The sequence below is a fragment of the Lissotriton vulgaris genome, chromosome 6, assembly GCF_964263255.1.
Source record: "Lissotriton vulgaris chromosome 6, aLisVul1.2, whole genome shotgun sequence".
Taxonomy (NCBI): Eukaryota; Metazoa; Chordata; class Amphibia; order Caudata; family Salamandridae; genus Lissotriton; species Lissotriton vulgaris.
In genome coordinates this window covers 225245312-225264907 of record NC_141694.1, presented here as the reverse complement: position 1 = coordinate 225264907, position 19596 = coordinate 225245312, and the positions used below count along the sequence as shown (strand labels likewise).

The 19596-nt window shown below is 43.0% G+C and overlaps 1 protein-coding gene across 2 annotated transcripts in view; it reads left to right on the top strand.

Moving 5' to 3' along the window:
• The window catches only part of PFN4 (profilin family member 4), a 74043-nt gene extending 56779 nt beyond the window's left edge, over positions 1–17264 (top strand). For both annotated transcript variants that reach the window (XM_086925166.1, XM_086925167.1), the window contains exons 3-5: positions 10031–10165; positions 12800–12905; positions 17200–17264. In XM_086925166.1, coding sequence (XP_086781292.1) covers positions 10031–10165; positions 12800–12905; positions 17200–17228 — 270 coding nt within the window. In that variant the 3' untranslated portion in view covers positions 17229–17264. The remainder of the gene's footprint in view (positions 1–10030; positions 10166–12799; positions 12906–17199) is intronic.
• Positions 17265–19596: the final 2332 nt, after the last annotated feature.

The window sequence follows — 19596 nt, the reverse complement described above, 5'->3', positions numbered from 1 at the left end:
GTATCGATTCTGAACACCTACATACTCACACTACTTTTAACGATGATCACATCACCGGCTTCATCTGTCATTTGTATTGCAGATAACATTCACACGATCACGCCTTTCCATCAATATTGCATTCTGAAGGCCAGACTTAGATTATTTGTGTTGACAGGGTTTGCAAGTAAAAGTCGACACCTCAACAAACTGCAGGCAAGGCACTAAGAATATTGTTTTCAACTGGTGAAGCTCATATTGTAAGTCCCGTATGACTCCTTGAAACTATTGACTTAGCTCGATAAAGGTAAGGGTTAAGACTTAGTGAGGACCATGATCAGGTTTGTCTTAAAACCATAGAGCCTTTAAAGGTGCAGTCTTTTTTTCACATCAGTATACATAGCAGTTCACTACACAAAAACCACTGTCCATACCATTGCTTGGGTGTACAGCCTTCTTTGTAGTTCAGAATCTCACAACTAAGTATAGAACTTCAATATGGTGGCAAAGATTCATCAATGCTCCCTCTCTCCATGACAACATTTAACAGGGGAAGCCTTGGAACACTACCAATGCATCTGAGACTCACCTACAGAGGGTGGATGAGTGATGGCAGGAGGGTAAGCGCGCTGAGGTGAAAATGACTCCCCCTCCCTCATTGCTGAGTGAGGAGTAATTAGGATGACTCCTCAGGCTTAAAAAGTCAGAGACCTATGACGATTGGTGAATGTGGCACAACTCTTTGAAACTGGAGACAAACCAGGGGTACCGCCTCGAGGGCATGGGTGAGGGTTGTACAGTAGGGAATGCGCACACATGTCATGACATTCCATGTTGTAAGTGTAATGTGAGTTCTTTTCTAACTGGAGGTTGCGTTGTATCACTTTCCACCAGAGGGCCTTTTGTATACTAGAAATACATTTCTGGACATTACTTCATATTCCGTTAATTACAGACTCCTTTCCACTTCCCGTGGTGTCCCCCCCCACTGGTGTTACTTTCCGCCTACATGCCAGGTTTTGCATACACTGTTATGACACTGAAATAATCTGTGGCAGTCTCTCCAATTTAACAAATCCTTAAGACACAAAAGGCTATCTAAATTTGAAGCTATATTCTTGTGCTAGTTACATAAAGAAGATGACCCTTTCTTCACAGAACTGTGACTCCCTCTTCCTATTAAAGCATTTGTAAAAATGAGTTCTCACCACCACACTGTTTCTACATGCCAATGGACACTCACACTGGGTGTTCTCCTTGTACAAGCTCTTCTAACCCCTATATGACATATTCAATGAGGTGAGGAATAAACAAAAGTCACCTTAATGAATATGCCCCATTTGAAGGCTGGGTTGAACCATTAAGGATATATGAATAAACTCAGATCTGTAGAGCTAAAGAAAAGTACTTGTATAAAGATAATAGAATACAAGAAAAACAGCATAACAGTGTATGAAAGAAAGCTGAGCTACTAATGACTGAAATATAGACCTATCCAATGAATTTGTCTGATTAGAAATATATAGAATTACAGATGAGTAATAACTAAGGTGTTTTTCACTGAGGGATTTCAACTGACATCAAAGGGGACGAGAGCGAAGCTCGAATTGTTAATGATGACACTCAGAACTCCGAGGCGTAAAACATCCTTCTTATTCACATTGACTGAACTACAGATATATACTCTACAATAGAACCCACCTCAACCTCCTCAACTGACTACAGACTATACAGAATGCTGCAGCCAGACTCTTCTTCGACCTCCCCAAGCTAACCAGCATTACCCCCAAACTCAGAAGCCTCGCCTGGTTCCCCATTCAGAAGAGATGCCAGTTGAAGCCACTGACTCACACCTACAAGACCCTCCACACCGCCTGACCTTCCACCAGCTGATCAGACAACATCAACCCGCCTCTATCGCCCTCACACACATCCCCCGCATCCAGCCGATCAGTTGTGGAGGTCGCTCTTTCTCCTACCCCATCGCCAAATCCTTGAGCGCCCTCCCACTCCACCTCGGAACCTTCCCTTCATTTGCCGACTTCAGAAGGGAACTCAAGACATGGCTCTTCAACTAATGCCCTTCGTGCCTCAATACCTCCTGGGGTGTTAAGCTGTCTAAATAGTGATTGATGGGCATTTTACATATCTGTAATTTTATGTTCTATATTTCCCCCTGCCCCAAAATAATTTGCCTCTGATCCAGCATTTTAAAAAGCATTGGCTTCTGCCACCCATCCATGCCACCCTTGAGATACCCTTACCCTCCCCCTCATCAACATTAAAATATTTACCTGGCCCCCTGCCACCTACCCCCCACCACCCTCTGAAAAGCCCTTTACTTCCCAAATCCATTTCTAGAATGCTCATTCCGCTCTGTTGGTGGTCTCTCAGCATGATTGAGAAGGAGCAGATGTTGATCATAGCCCCAATGAATAGTAATCAATTTATCAACCACAGAACAACCAATATGCAATTTGACTTGCCTGTATTTAAACGTGTGACCACGTGGTCAAACATGAATCCATATGGCAAATGCGTTAGTCCGCTGAACCACCTGACCTTATCCTTCACCTATACCCCCTACAGAAATTGTGAGGGTGATAAATGTTTTCACATACTTACTGCAACACTTAAACATAGTTAGGTTTGAGTTTGAAAATGCAAATAAGTTAAGGTAATGAATTGCAAAAGTGCGTGAATACTCAAATATTGACTGGCTTCTCTCAAAGCGGTTATATGTGCAGCTACCGAAATGGTAGACAATGCAAAAAAGGCCTGAACACATTACACGGCCTTCACATCCTTTAGATCGCTCCCAGTGATCTCTGCTGTATTTGCAATGTCCTGCAACATTTACAGATAGATTAATCTATCTGAACAATCCTTATTTCCTCTCCCAGAAACTCCAGCTCTCGCATCATGGGAGCAAATCTCAACAAAGGCACCTCTGTAGATGCCGTCACATTCTCTGATATTCTCATCGTGGGAGCCTTTTTTTGCCAGGACTTGGATCACTGAAAAATTTCAACATCTACTTGTATGTTTCTGATATAGTATGGTGATACTATGGTTTTGACATCTGTATTGAGATGTGTAGCCAACTTATGTTATCTAAATATGTTTGTGAAAAGATTGTGGATCCCAAGCTTAGCGGTCGGTATCTTGCCTTAGGACATATATATCCAAAGGAATCTCTGTGTTCAGTGTTGGGGGAGAAAGGTGAGCCACACAGGAGAATAAATGCAGTTAGAAAATGTTATTTTTGGCAGAAAACACAATGACGTGTTTCCACCCGCCCAGGTCTTGATCACACCTTATGTAGTCTGTGGCTGCTCCTACCAGTCTGACGTGCTATGTTGTTTCGCCCTGCTCTACGAGCCCTTGCTCCGTCCTACTCCTATGTGGGGCACAGCTCTGAACTGATGAACCCAGGCCTTGAGCGGCAGCCTTTGCTTCTGCGGTTCCAGCGCCCTGTCAGGGTGAGGTACCAATACGAGGGCGTGGGGCAGGGAATGGATCCTTTGATGATTACAGGTGGTGGTGGCACGCAGTGATGGTAATAGGCTATGGGCACTTTGTGCGGCATGGAGGTAGCTGGTTTTAGGCCAGTGCAGTTTGTGCTCGCTCTGGTGCCCACACGCCAGCCACCTCCCAAGTACAACTCCCTAAGCTCAGGAATATGAACACCTTCTCCTGACCCCCCCTTCGCCCCCTGCCGCCCTTTGCCTTTCTCACTACTTTCGGCCCCCTGCGCCTTGAAAGCGCTCTGCTGCGCCCACACTGCCTTTCTCCAGCTGGCTATCCCAGCCCAGATAATTAAACACAGCTTTACCCTCAGACAAGTGTGCTCAGCAGGAGTGTAATAAACACCCCGGTAAGAGGTAAGCCAGGAGGGTGAAAGCAAGCACACATATCCATACAAGCATTTATATGAGCCCCACCGACAGCACTTTACTGGAAATCACACTTTAGCCTAGATCGCCCAACTGACTGCCCCTTCAGTAGTTTGTAGTAATTACAGGGCATAGCACAAAGAACCAAGCATTGTAGATAGAAGCAAGTGCCGTGGCAACAAATGATGGACAGAATGCTGAATGAATCAAACAACCCCAGTCTGGGTTAAATCCATTGTTCTTTTGCTCACTACGCCACCCCAGTTTGGACCCAGCCATATGCAAATCAGTCTTGACCCTGTTCCTTGTAGGAACAGTCCTGCCCGAACTGCCAAGCCGGGTCCTTCCTAGACCGGAAACAAGCATCCTGGGACCAGTTTCGGGGGTAACAACCCTCATCAGCCAGGCTGGCTTGAATTCAGTGACACTGCGAGCAAGAGACCCATGTCTGGGCATACCCATCCCAGTTAGGGCCAAAAGTGCTGCAGCAACAAATGATGGATGGAATGCTGAATGAATCAAACATTCACCCCTAGTTCAATGGGTTAAATCCATCATTCTTTTGCTCACTACACCACCCCAGTTTGGACCCAACCATATGCAAATCAGTCTTGACCCTGCTCAGCCCTCAGTCCATCATTTATTCCTTTTGCTTTTATTGCCCTAAGTGGGAAGGGTATGCCCAGAAGAGGGTCCCGTGCTCACTGCGCCACTGGATGCAAGCTAGCCTGGCGGATGAGGGCGATGCCTAATTCCTCTAGGGAATTACAGATTTGATTAGAATTTGGCTCCATAGACCAAATATTGTGACAGCAGGCTAATCTTTTGAAACTGTGGTTCAAACTAAAACAAGCAGATGCCGGCACTTTGAAATTCCATCTAGGTTAGGAAATATTCAAATTAGCTTCATCACCTAGGTATGAGGCGCTTCGGATGACTCTGACCAAACTACAAATGACCTTCCCTTGGGCTTTGAACCTCTCATATGACTCATTCAAAAGCCTTCTACATAAAACCATAAAAAAACAATCAGTAAAAAATGACTTTTCCTCATTAAAATCCAAGTCTCACGACTGATTTGTAGTAGTCACCTATGGTGAGTGGAGTGCACAACTTTATTTTCAGATCCTTTTGTCAAAATCCTATAAATCTAGGTTTTAAGATTGAGAATGGGTCTATTTGATGTGGTGGAAATGGCCCAAAGAGGGAAATTTACATGGGTTGGAGAATCCTGGCGCTTCTGCCCTTACTCAAGGAATCACTGGCCCTCGTACTGTGCTCCAGCTCCGGATTTGCGTTGTTATGTGAAATTTATGGACACGGTGACACGCTGAAGCGCTTTACTGGTGAACTCAGTGATCTGTGGCTTCTGATAAAACATACCTGTTCATATTCTTTGGCTAATTTGTTTAGAACAAGTTTCAAACACCCGACATATGCTTGGCGTATATGAATTGTCCGTTTTAGATGCATTACCTCTGTGTTTTAAAGATTTGAATGGTTTTAATTAACTATCAAATAAAAGTATTTATTACTATATTAGTCTCCCAAACACTTCTTTCTCAATTGCTCAGCAGCAATATGTCATTGTAACTACTGTATGCCCTGCTTTTACTTGCTTTTATCTGGTGAATACACTGACTTGAAAGCCGACAACTCTACCTCCTTTGGAAACATGCTGTAGAGCTCAATTACATGGGTTAAATGCCCTACAGTAAGAAAAAAAATAAGTAAACTAATAACAATGCAGTTATGACTTGGAGTGGTGGGTTCACTCATCTGCGCTGCACTAAGTGGGTGTGCCTTCGATACATGTGCCTGGCAACACTGATACAATGTAAATGATCAACCTGAGGTACAAGACAACGGTTGAACAGGAGAGGGGGAAGGGTTGAGCCGTGCGGCACTATCCATGGGACTGACCTAGCAACAGATGTAATAACCCCTCTGAGAAGAGCGTGGGTTATTTCAGAAAATAAGGAAGATAGTCGTGACTGTTATCAAATTACGGCCATGAAGGAATAGTAGTGGGCTTTATTGTGCCTAACTGCACTTGTAATTCAAAAGAAGGGCTAACGCGGCAAAGTCTGTGTCTAAATGGTGACTGAGGTGATAATGCAGCCCTTCAGCAGTATCCAAGCCACCCAGTACAATGAGAGTTCATATCCCAGTGTGAATAGGATGATTAGATCCTGATTTACAATCTCATAAAAGAACAAATACCTGCTGAAATTTGTTAAAGGGGGGAAAACACAGAGGGCCCGATGCGCAAAGAGCCTCCGCACTTGTGGCGGAACCTCCGCATTGCAGTTTCTCGTAGTGGAGATCCCGCCACGAGTGCGCCCCTCGCTACGACTGCAGGCCTCCGATATAAGTGTGGGCCCCAACTATGACTGCAGGCCTCCGTTATGAGTGGTGGCCCCAGCTACGATTGCAGGCCTCCGCTATGAGTGCGGGCCCCAGCTCCGACTGCAGGCCTCCGTTATGAGTGGTGGCCCCAGCTACGATTGCAGGCCTCCGCTATGTGTGCGGGCCCCAGCTACGACTGCAGGCCTCCGCTATGAGTGCGGGCCCCAGCTATGACTGCAGGCCTCCGCTATGAGTGCGGGCCCCAGCTACGACTGCAGGCCTCCGTTATGAGTGGTGGCCCCAGCTACGATTGCAGGCCTCCGCTATGTGTGCGGGCCCCAGCTACGACTGCAGGCCTCCGCTATGAGTGCGGGCCCCAGCTATGACTGCAGGCCTCCGCTATGAGTGCGGGCCCCAGCTACGACTGCAGGCCTCCGCTATGAGTGCGGGCCCCAGCTACGACTGTAGGCCTCCGCTATGAGTGTGGGCCCCAGCTACAACTGCAGGCGTCCGCTATGAGTGCGGGCCCCAGCTACAACTGCAGGCGTCCGCCATGAGTGCGGGCCCCAGCCACAACTGCGGGCCTCCACCACGAGTTCGCCCCTGCCCCCTCCACGACTGCAGGCCGCCACCACCACAGGTGCGGAGGCCCTTGGTAAATCAGGCCTTTTGTGTGAATTTGCATAAATTCTGTAATCCGGATTCTGGCGCAAGCTCTGAAATGTAGACAATCGGAGCACTCAGAATGAGGCCTAAAGCCTTCCAACAAATACCACCCGGATGCTTAAAAACTGTCATTGTTTTTTGTTTAAATTGTCTCTGAATGTACCTCATACTCAAGAAGTGTGTTGGCGCACATGGTCTTGTGTTTCTTCTGTCTCCACATTGCTATCCAGGCACTTCACCATAACAACTGTTTTAAATAATATGTGGCTTCCGCCCCTCATTAGGTTCACCATAGTAAGCAGTTTAAATACAATGTTCCGTTTAGGCTTAGGACACCTAGTGCCCTGAACTCAAATGCCTCCCATACTTTACTACCTTAGTAGTGAAGATGAGTGCCTCTGAAATAAAGTTAACTCATAGTTGAGCTCCAAATCGAACCTCAGAATGTGAAGAGTGTGTGCAGACTTAGTGGCTGTGGGCAAGTAACCTTTATTTTGTAAGGCAAGGCTTTGTGGGATTTCAAAGAGCTCCAGGAGGATTAAGGACAGGTTTGCCCTGCAGTTCTTTAGGATCTATATCATCACATTACTTTGGCCTTTACTGAGATTCATCATATGGGTATTCTACAATATAATATGGCTATCAGCCCAAATTGACATTGCACAGGCTGGTATGGTTTATCATTCTAACTACATTCCCATGAATTTGGCAACTAGAGCCATGTTGACATCAATGTGTAAGTAATGGTCAGCCGAAGAATTGGGTGCACAACATTCTTTACACATTGCATATATAGGTCTGTTGCTATTTGTAGAGGGCGAACGTTGTTCGAGGGCAGTGGAGCACTGAACAGGGGGCATGGGTCCTGGGAAAATGCAATTATTGGGGGAAGGTCAAAGGGTAGTGCTCCATGAAGAGGTGGGAACTTCTGGGAGGTGACCTGGAAGCACTCTGCTCCGGTCTTTTGGGAGACAGTAATGTCTCTGTGCAGACACTGTGAAGGTTGGAGTAAGGGATCTTCCCAGGCAGATTGGCACCTGAAGCTCACACACACAATCACTTCCCGTGCCAAAGAGAGTCTCCTAAGACTGACTATAAAGGATGCGCCCGTTTAAAAAAGTTTTGAAGGGTTATTGAAAACTGTGTAGTCCTGAATCCAGAGTAGACTCAAAATACTTTCTATTTATTCATGTTTAGCATACATTTCTATAACTGATTACAACCACATTTGTATGCGACACCTATTACAGATGTCATTTCCCTAATATATATGTTTATCTTCTGAGAGGGTCTTTTCTTCAGGAGCCCCTCAGCACAGATGATATAAGGAAAGACATTTTTGTAACCAAACACTTCAACCGGTCTCCGTTTAAGAACAGTATCACATTGACACTGGGTATGTGTGAAGTTGCAAAGCTTTTTTTCCTTCAACCTTAACACATTTCTCGCAAACACTACGAAATAATAAGTAAAGGCTGTGAAGTTCTACGCAAGTTGTGTTTTGAGTGTAGAAAGTGAAACTTTTTGCTGAGATTTAACATTGTACAGTCTGCATTGAGTGATTTGATGTATCTATCCCTAATGAACACGGACTTTGTCATGAAAAAGGGTAAGCATGGTATGTACCTGGAAACAGAAAGCCCGCAATTTAACAGTGTGACTCTAGTTCACAGGCTCTAGTGAAAAATGTGCCTCTATCGTCATCCCCAAATGGCTCTTACAACGCTATTTGTATCAGTGTTATGGCACAAATTACTGATCCCTAAATTACCAAGATTCTGGCACAGATAGGGGTAAGTCCAAGAGGAGATGTAAGACCTACCTTATTGGAAGAGAAAGCCTCACTCGTATAATGTGACATGCTCCATCATAGGCAATCTCTCCCCCATTGGAGGACAATGCCACCAGGGCAGACTGGACCTCTTAGTAAACCAGATGGAGGAAGTTCTCAAATAAGAATTTCCTGGGCAAAACAGGGGGATCTATATAAAGTTAAAAGTACTTAGAAGTAACCAGGTTTTCACCTTTATTAGTGGTGACCTCTGGTGCATCTAAAACCAACTACTTGATGGAATGAGAGCACAATGCTGCAGACCGTCGTCTTATCGACAACATGTTTCTGACCTATTCTACGTCGCCTATATTGGTCGGGGACCATTCGTCAAGGCTAAGGATCCCTAAAGACCTAGAAAAATGAATAGTCCATAGTAAAAAGTTACAACCATGTAGTAGAAGGACCAGCGCAAATCCTACCTATTCTTTGTGCTAGTAAACTCTCACTAAGTGGTTAACCGCCCTCCAATCTGAGGAGGGGCGATGTCCTCTGTAGTCATCAAGAGGTACACCGTGCAGGAGCACCTATCATCCGTCCTCACCCATCCTTAGGTACTCCATCTTGAACACCACAAACACTTGCAGGATAAAAAAATCTGTTTGGGTGTAGCTAAAGAAAAACCAAGAAACTTTGAAGTGCATGTAGGCAAATATTCTAGAACTGCACAAAACTTCACTATTGTAATAAAACCTTTGTGCAACCATAATTAATGCCAGTTACACACTTCTCTACTTACTTCACCTTGTCCTCAAATGAGAAAATGTGACAAACATTGGAATAGCTGTTTCTATACACAGTTACACCTATTGAGGCTTTCAGAAGAGATCGCCACCTCTGTCTGTGATATCTCTGTCACAGAGCCCTGGCTAAGATAAGCAGAGAGGGATCCATGTTTATCCTAATATCCTATAGAGTAAAGCAAGCTTTTGGCACCTCTAATGACCTCAATGCCTGAGACCACACCCGTTATGCTTTAAGACCTCTGGACAGCACCTCTGGCCCTCTCCTTTCGAGGCTGGGCAGCACTGTGCCTCTCCCAAACAAGCACCGTGGCAGTGAAGTGGTGCACTTAGCACCACGATACACGTATACAGCAAGAAATGACCCCGCTGCACATCAATCACATATTTTAGCAGATGATTAAATATATACAACCCATAATCATTGTCACTAAAGTATAGAACATTATTACTTAGTATGTGCAACATTTATCCATCGCACAATTGTAAGTATGTGTTTAGTGATGCGTCATTTGCAGCCAGTTATCTTCATTTTTGATATGTACTTGCCTCCTATATTCCTGCAGGTGTCACCACAGCTAAGCCATATCTTGATTGATGCTTTCAAGAACCCGTCATTGACAAGAAAAGAAGGCCTGTACTTCCAGGATGTAGGATATAAATGCGTTCGGGCGGATGAATATTCGATCTATGCCAAAAACGTAAGTTGCACCTGTTTCTACAAGGTCCTTGAATGTCCAACATGATTATATACATTGCCTTGACATTCTCTTTCATATGGCTGATGTCGAAGATGTGATCTTGAATAATGGCACTAGATTGGAACAAAGGGTTGTGAGTTCACGTCCTTGGCTACAACAAAAGACTTCATATAATCGCAAGTTATATATTTTCAGAGAAATTCACATAGAGGATTTAGAAATAATTAATAGGCAAGATAGTTATCTATCCATGAATAAATACTGCCTGAAAAAGTGAGTGATGATCCTCTTGAACGCTTGGAATTAAATGATTTTGTTAGCTTAGCCAACGTATTAATTTATTGATTTATTCACATGAATCATATACTGAGGCCACCTTTCCTGTCCCTCAGAGAAGCCTTTCGGGTTTAGGGGTTTAAGATGCAGGAGGACCCCCTCAGTCCTCAATCCTTAACCAGGCACTTAGTAATTCTTTCAAGCAGTTCATTGTCTTTCATCTCAGTCTCAAGTAGCTGTCGGCCTAAATGCCAATGAAGCTAGCCGGGTTTTTGTGACAGTAAGCTGACAATGCATTCCACTTTTACAAAAAAGTAGAACTGCGCTTGTAATTCCCTCTGTCTCTCCTTGACTCCACTAGTAGCAAAGCAGAATTCCACTTCTTCTAGACATCTGCTGTCATCCCCTTGGGAAAGGTGGCTCCTGCAGTTCTGCAAGACGTGAAGGAGCCATTTTAAGGAAGTTAAGTGTCATTGGCTCACCTTGAGATAGAGCTATCAAACCAGAAGGAAAGTGAAAGGCAAACCGCTTTTGTTTAGGCAAGGTCCTGATCAGTGGAAATGGTGCACCTCTTTTGGGAGAAGGTAAGGTAGGAATGAAACCAGTTATCTTTTGTGTGACAGGGGACTGGATGTAGGACATTGATTAAAGTGTCCTGCACAAACTGGTTACTTACAAAATAAAAAATGTGAGACCTTATGAAATCCATCTTTACGGTATCTGACCTAACAATCAATGCCGACTAATGTTTTGTATTTTCCTGAATTAGGGTTATGTCACAAGAACAACCTCCCTGTTTGTATCCTAACTAGAGCTACCAAGAAATAGGCTTAACTAACTGTGCAAGTCTAAACGCTCACCTGTTCCTGCTTTTCCTGAATTACGAAGGTCTTTCTTTTTTGGTCCGCCTGTTCGGTTCCTAGTTTGGCAGTGATAATGTATGATTCTGTTGTTCATATCCCCTTATACTCTTACTGCTAGGGTTATATTTACCACTTTTGAATACATAAACAAAAGTGTACAGCCTGATCATATGATTTATTTTATCATAGCTCTTAAACTAATGTCTCCTTTTTAAATTTAAGTTTGTGCACCAATTGCATATTAGATTTAAGCATTATGCAGCTGCTAACTGCCGGAGAGGTAAGTGATAGGTTAAATAGGCTACAGTGAATGCTGTCAAGCAGCAGACATAGGTATTCCATTCACAAACGTTAACGCCAGCACAATCGTCCAGAAGTAACCCTAGAAAGGGAATATGTCACCTACCCAGGATACAAAAAGCGGAAGAATCTCACTAAACACGGAAACTGAATTTCAAAATGAATCTGAAGAATTTGTATTTTTATATCGCACAATTCTTGTTTTCATTTGATTAAAGTTTATTGATCAAGATACAAAATATTTTATATATATAAATACATAACATATATATATTTTGATTAGATCAAAACAAAGATATGTATATACATACATTAAAAAGCAACAATACATGTGTTTAAGTCTCTCTTCACCACCCCTCACATCATTCACAAATCCAATCACACCAATTCAACTCTTTCCCACTACACAATCATTCACATCCCACTTGTGTACTCCAATATCATATTAATCAAACTAAAGAACGTAGACAGGAAAACCAAACCTAGCAGTGAGACGTTTCTAGTGCTAGATAGGTCTGTCCATGGGACACTTCTTATAACTTATTCTAATAGAACTCGGCAATGGATAATAGCTTTGATCAAAAATTGCAAATAGCCCATTAATTGCGGAAAGACTTTGTTATTCCGGTTCTTTAAAGAATAAATATAATATTCATGTCACGTGATGTACCGACGCGCGTTTCGGTTGAAGGCCAAGATGGGCTGAACCTCCATAGCAGGTGCAGCTTCCGGACTGGCATCCATGGCAGGTGTAGCGTCTAGACTGATTGTCCATGGCAGGTTGCGATTGGTCCTTTGTGGTTGTGCTGCACAGTGGCTGCGGCACCAACAGTCCTCTGGCTGCAGAAGGGACGGTTGGTACAGGGCTATGCATGCATCTTCTTCACAGACTTGTGCTAGGGGAGACCTGGTGACTTCTTGAGGCACAGATTGACCCAGCGATGCTCCCGCAGATAGTCAGCTTTTTTTGGGGTCTCACACACTCCGAGGGGCACAGCCAAGTTTTTCCTTCTAGAGCAATTCTCCTCCTGCAGGGCCAGGCACCCTCCTTCTCTCTCTGATCAGTCATGAAGACTTCTAGGCTGTGTATTACCCTCCACATTATCCACTGCCTGCACTGGCAGAACATAGTAGTACCAGACATTTATTTTAACCTGTTGTTGATTTTTCTTTTGATATTTATTTCACTTCCAAGGGGGACCAAGGACTGATTGTAGTGAAAACAAATACCTATATCCTGGTGGCGACGTATCGTGAAGGAATGTTTCCAAGTTTGTGCGTTGAAACTGTAGAGAAATTGGGTAAGATAGTAAAACAGTAGCAACCAATGTAGAATATATTGAATGTGCTTCTTTTTACCAGTCTCAAAATGCTTGTGATTTATTTCTATTTTGTTTATTAATACCATAGGGATAAAGCCTATTGCAAGCTAGCAAAACAGTAATTTGATGTTATCATTAATTACAAACACTGAGCCCTTTTTTAAGACATTCAATTACAGGTCTTGGCTTCAAACAACAGCATTTCCAATATAAACCTATAAAATTAACCATGCACTTTAGATTTGTAGTACAATTCTTTAATTTGTGGTAGCCTACATTGTAATGAACAGCAGTCTTTAAAACATATGACTGCACACGGTCATCCTTAGATGGCTCTTTATTTTTCTTTTTTATTGGCTTTGTTATTGATTTTACCATAAGGACATTTAAAGGTATATTGCAATGATCCAAACCATGATTACAGTACAAAATATATATAGGTCAATATTCCTCATTGTTTGGAAGATAGTTGAATGATTACATTTGTCAATGATGACACTTTTAGGTAGTTGCATTGAATTAAGAGGAATTTGAGAATGGTCCCACTGCTTCTTGGTGTACTCTTATGGACTCCCATGAATTTACAAATCGACTCCTCTGTTGTAGCACAAAAGTAGATCCCTTTCAACCATTTCTTCATTGGGGGAGGACGAGAAGGAGAGGGGCAGATTACAATCACCAGCTTCTCACAATTCTTCTCTTAACTACAACCCTCCCCAGAGCTACAAGTATTCTGTCACTGCATGGGCCGCCCTTATTCATCTATAATCTCCAATATCACCAATTTAGGATCCATAGTGCTATCCCTACCCACAATGTCACCCAAAACCTGTGTGATCACTTTCCAGTATTGGAAGATAATCAGGTATTCCAATCTGACTTTATAGTAGGTATCACATCTAATACAGCTAGGCAATGGACTTCTGCCCATCTTCCGTATATGCTCTGGGTTGTAATGAAATCTATGGAGGTATTTGAACTGTATCAGGCGAAAGCAGGGTGAAATTGCCACAGTTCGGACTGCCATTTTTTTTCTGGCTGGTCTTTCAACTTACTACAGTAATGTTTCTGTAGATTCGGAAAGAACTGAGATTTATACAGTTAGAGTTTGTCAGCTGACTCTGAATATGGTTTCATGTGGTTATGGGACCTGACATTCCCTATTTGAGATATACCAATCATATCCCAGGCACAGAACCTCACCAGTCAAGTGGTATGGACTAGCCATGATCCCTTCCATATTGGAGTGGTTTATGTTAAAATGCAGTGCCACCTAATTTATTTTAATGCTTCATGCCAGCAAGTAATGGGTGGTATAGAGGTACTATATAGTAAGGTCAACGGGTCAAGTTCAGTCTAAAAGCTGAGCAATGTCTGTCCCCATGTAACCAATTGTTAATTGGGATGAGCTGTGCAGCCTGATGACATAATTTAATATTGGCCCTGCCGAGGACCCAATCATTCATACCCAGCGTGCATTTGGCACAGGATATCCTGGCGTTTTGTTATCCCACAAAAAGGCTGTCAACAGAGATTGGATAATCCCAAAGAAGGGGAGTGGCAGTGTAAAAGGGTAGTTCTGCAAAATATACAAAAAGCGAGGAGGGGGAAATCATTTTGAATAACACACCTTCTACCCTATCATTGATAACAGCATCAATGCCCACGTTTTATATTTCTTATCTTAGTCTCTTAAGTAGGGAGACTATGTTGAGGTCCCAAATCCTCCAAGTATTGGAAATGATCCTGGACATTCTTCCTGCTCACATCTGCAAGACATCTAGGGTGATTCCCCAAAAGATGCACATTAGTGTACTTTTCTTAATTTACCTTGAGTCCAGAAGCATTGTTATAGACATTTAGAATCTCCATAATACGCAGAATTGAAGTATACTAGTGCTGCACAAAAAGGAGCATGTCACCGGCGTATAGCGATACTCCATCCTCTTCATTGTTGGACCAGTAAAAAAACTGTATCTGCGCATCCACTCGTATCCATTCGGCCAGGGGCTACTCACCAAAACAAACAAGGGGGATGACAGTGATCTGCCTTAGCTGGTGCCTCTATGAATCTGAAATGAGTCAGACAATACTCAATTTACCTGGGCCCAAGGAGGCGTGTACAAAATCTCAACATAATGCAGGAACGTAGTGGCCAACATTCATGATTCATTCATTTTCATCCCTTTCAGGACTGTACAATCCTCCTTCACATTTATTTTTGTTAACCCCACATACGCAGTACACCGTAGCAAAAGGCTTTATTCTCTAGGGAAATGTAAGAGGATTTATGTAGCAAACTTTGTTTGGTATTTAATACAGTTAGGCTTTAACTAACATCTCAAGTCTACTTCAGAGGGACAATAAATATTGTGTTCAGTTGCATAATTTTCTTCGCTGATAAAGAGACCAGCACCCAGCCTGATTGGTTGCAATTAATATAAGCTGGCGACAGGCCTAAGCACCGGTTCTGACATCTCCATCATGAATTTGATAACCACTCTGCCTGACTTTCTAACCAGCACAGTATTGATTGGGTAAACATATGGTATTTAGCGAGCCCACCATCAGTAGGGTGAGCACCTCACTCCAAGTCGTTGCAGACACCATCTTCAGTCCTGGACTTTTCACCTACCTATGTTTGATTTCAGGTGCATTAGTCTAATTAGTTTAATGGAAGTGAAACAAGACTACAATACCCAGAATGTATTAGACTATCACACAAAAGTCTAGGACTGGAAACAGTGTACGTAATGACTTAAAGGGAGCTGGCCACCTTAAACTTCAGCGGTGTAGGGAGCAGTAGGGAAATCTGTTTTTCATTTTTAACCAATGGCAGGAACAGGAACTTGAGGGAGTGTGAAGGAGGACGGAGAGTGTATATTTAAGATTATTTGCAAATTCCCATGATATTTTTTTTGCATGTGTGCTGTTACAGGAGTTGATTTGGGATGACATATATGAGACAAGGTGGTAGACAGGGCTGTAGGTACCCCGGGCAGACGAGCCTGCTTCACAGAAGCCTGTTGCTTACAGCAAGTATAATGTAGAGCTGGAAGTGTGAGAGATACATGCGTACCCCTTCATTTTGTTTTCCGATGCAAAGCTGGACAAGCATACATTGAATGAAATAAAATATTTAGCTTTTGTTTTAGTTTATTGTAACATAAAAGCTGGTTGTTCACATACTTATTTATTTGAATGGGCTTGTAAGTCTTTCTCCTTCATCACCACATATTTGGGGGGTCTTTACCTAGGACTTTCCGGATGTTTTGCCCTAGTTTCCTGACACTGACTGCTTTCAACAGAGCTTCTGTTTCATGTCCCCAGAAGTAAATTGGAACTTGTAGGCTTTTAGGGACATCATGACTAAAGTAAAGTTCCTCTTTGACCTTCCTGAGATCCATTAAACTTCAAAGAAAAGCTTCATTTTCCCACTAGATAACTCATCAACAGATTCACATCACATTCCAGACCTGTGCATCAATCTACACCACAGCATACTCAGGCCACATGATCAGGCTGAATAAATCTTGCATCTTGAGAGGTCACTGCAGTACATGAAGCCCAGTATTCCCCATGCTGGAATCTGAGTTATAGAAAGCATGGATGGTTTGCAGGCCCCCAGCGGTGGTATCTTCTATCCCTGACTTTCCCTTTGGTACCCCTTGCACTGTGCCATTGCCCTTACACTTCAACAGCAGATAGAAGCCACTGTTTGAAGGGTTCAACCCTGTGGTATTATCAATGGTCAAAGGGTGGTATATGGTCCATCCGCTAACTGTTGTATTGTTACGAATCTGTGTCCATTGTAGAAAGGACAATGCCTTTTCTTTTTTGAAACACATCTTTGATATGGAATGCATCCATTCGTAGATCTGATTCTCCACTTCGCTCACTCACTTCAGAAAAGAGCGTCTTTACAAATTACACTGCGTGTGACTACATCTCGAGTGACACCCACGGCTAACATATGAAGAAAGCCTTTCCCCTCCTCATAGATAGACACACTTGTGGAAGATGGCACTGCACAATATCCATTTGCTCTTGGATTCCTCTTTGGGTTCTTTGTCAAAACTACTTGTGCCACTACAGCTTGTTTCTCTGAAGATTAACTTCACTGTATTAAATGCCCGTCCCAAAAGCTGTGACAACTGTTCCTTGATTGTTAGTATTCAATTAAACATGGCGGGGGAAGTGAGGGCTCAACTCTTTATAGCTGCCAATGGTAGAAAGAAATTTCTAATTTAACATTTTTTATTTTCTGTTACAGGTGACTATTTCAAAACAAAGGGGAAGTAAGATGAGAAAGTAGTAAAACATTTTGAATATTTTAAATATATATATATATATATATTCAAAATATAAAATTAAGAACAACTTGGAGGAGAAAACTGGTACATTCAGGTGCTGACAATTACTCCCTTCAAAGCGGTGAACTGAAATTTAACACAAGGCAGCATTGCCTGAGCACCTGAAGATCGCTTCTGAAGATCCAAAGCAGAAAATGAGTACCTGCATGCCCAGAGCATGCACACTGTCATGCTTGGCATGATGCAACTGGCGACAACAGCTTCAACTCGTTAAACAGTACATATTTTGCACAGGACATTAATCTGGATTCCCTGGACTACTGTGATTTCTAAAGTGATGGGGAATGTTCTGCCTTTCATAAAAGAGGGACTCTCAAGCCGTGGCTTTTTTTCAGTTGCATAAAGAGACCCATTTCCTTGATTTCAAGTGCCAAGATGTTTTCTTGCAAATATACAGATTACAAATCCATACGTTGTCTGCTAATCCTTAAAATATTTTAAATGTTCTTATTAATGTGCAAATGAACATCCAGTAACATAGATGAATTGTTCGATAAGCAAATGGAAGGCAGGGTATCAAAATTCTAATTAGAAGTTTAACATCAGTTGGACCCTCCACCCCCTCTTCCGGCTCTCACCATAATATAATAATAAGGGTAGCTTATAAAGCGCTCGGTTACGCCAAAGCGTGTCCCCGCGCTGCAACTGAAGAACTCTGTGCGAGGTGGAGACCAGTGATCCGTTATCTGGAGAACAGGTGTGTTTTTAGGTTCTTGCGGAAGCTGGATTCGGATGGATCCAGACGGAGATGGAGAGGGAGGGAATTCCAGCTTTTCGCTGCCAGATAACGGAAGGAGCGTCCGCCCATACGGGCTCTTTTGACCCTAGGAACCTGAAGTAGGCCCTCATATGAGGAGCGCAGCTCGCGTGCAGGTGTATACCTTGTCACTAAGTTCTGGAGTGGAATAGGAGATTTCTTAGCCAGGATGCGGTGGCATGTACACAGGGCTTTGAATTCCACTCTGCTTTTTACTGGCAACCAGTGGAGGGTTTTGAGAGCGGCTTTGGTGTCTGATCGTTTAGGGATTTTTAGGATGAGACGGGCTGCCGCGTTCTGTATTACCTGAAGGCGATTCATGGCTTTGCAGGTGGTACCCAGGTAAAGTAGGTTGCCGTAGTCTAGGCGTGATGTCACAAGGGCGTGTACCAGTGTTTTCCGTGCTGACATAGGAAGGAGGTCAAGGACCTTCCTTATGGTTTTTAGGACACCAAAACAGACGCCTGCAACTCGTCTATTTGGGGCCCAAAAGATAGGTCAGCGTCGAGCCATACGCCAAGGTTTTTTACCCCCCGGCGGGGTATAGGAGCTTCATCCAGACATGGAGGCCACCACGCCGATGACCAAACAGATGGGTTCCCCCCCACAATGAGCACCTCGGTCTTGTTGCCGTTTAACTTAAGGCAGTTGGTGGACATCCAGGCTGCAAGTTCTTGCATGCAGTTCCTGAAACTGTCCATCGCAAGACCGGGTGCACGCGATAGGGAGATAGCACATACCACATTGCACATAGGCTGAGCATGGCGGAGGGTTGACCTTCGTAAGGCACCTGCACCACTGGGACTGTATTTCAGGCCAACCCTGATTCAAGGCAGAATACCTGTTCGCTCCATCATAATAAATGTATGTTTACTGGAATCTGTTAGTTTCAATGGCTTGTCTGGCCGTGTTTGGAAAAACAGCTAAAATCTATAGGTAAGATCCGATACACAGCATATGGTAAAAATAAATATATTTAAACATGTAATTAATAATCCGTTTTGTTTTGTAAATTAGCTTGTTTGAAAATGTTCAGTCTGGGACTTTTTTCATGATAACATTCATTAAGAACCTTTGTACCACATTGTCATGTTTAGTTTCAGTCAATCAGTGCATCTTTATTTTTCAGCAAGTTGCCATAAAAAGCATATAACACATAACAAGAATAAAAAACAATATAAAAGACAGTAAGGGTAATTAAAACAAATAAAATATTACATTTAATGATATCTCTAAAATTCAGAAAAGAGTATAATTCTCTCTTAAAACAAGGCCTCAGGTAAAATTTACAAGCTCATAGCGGTTTCTAATCTGGATCGTACTCCTAATAAAATTTAGCCCCGCGTGGCACATGTATATCATGATTAGTTTTTGCAAAAAATCTATTGCTGACCGGTTTTGCCTAATCTCGAACTGGTGCAATGAAGGAATCGGATAGGTACTTCTTAAGACGCGAATACAGTGTCCAAAATAAGATAAAGTGACATGTGCGTTGTTTGGTGGCATTATCGTAATGACATGGGGGGAATTCCCGCTGCCA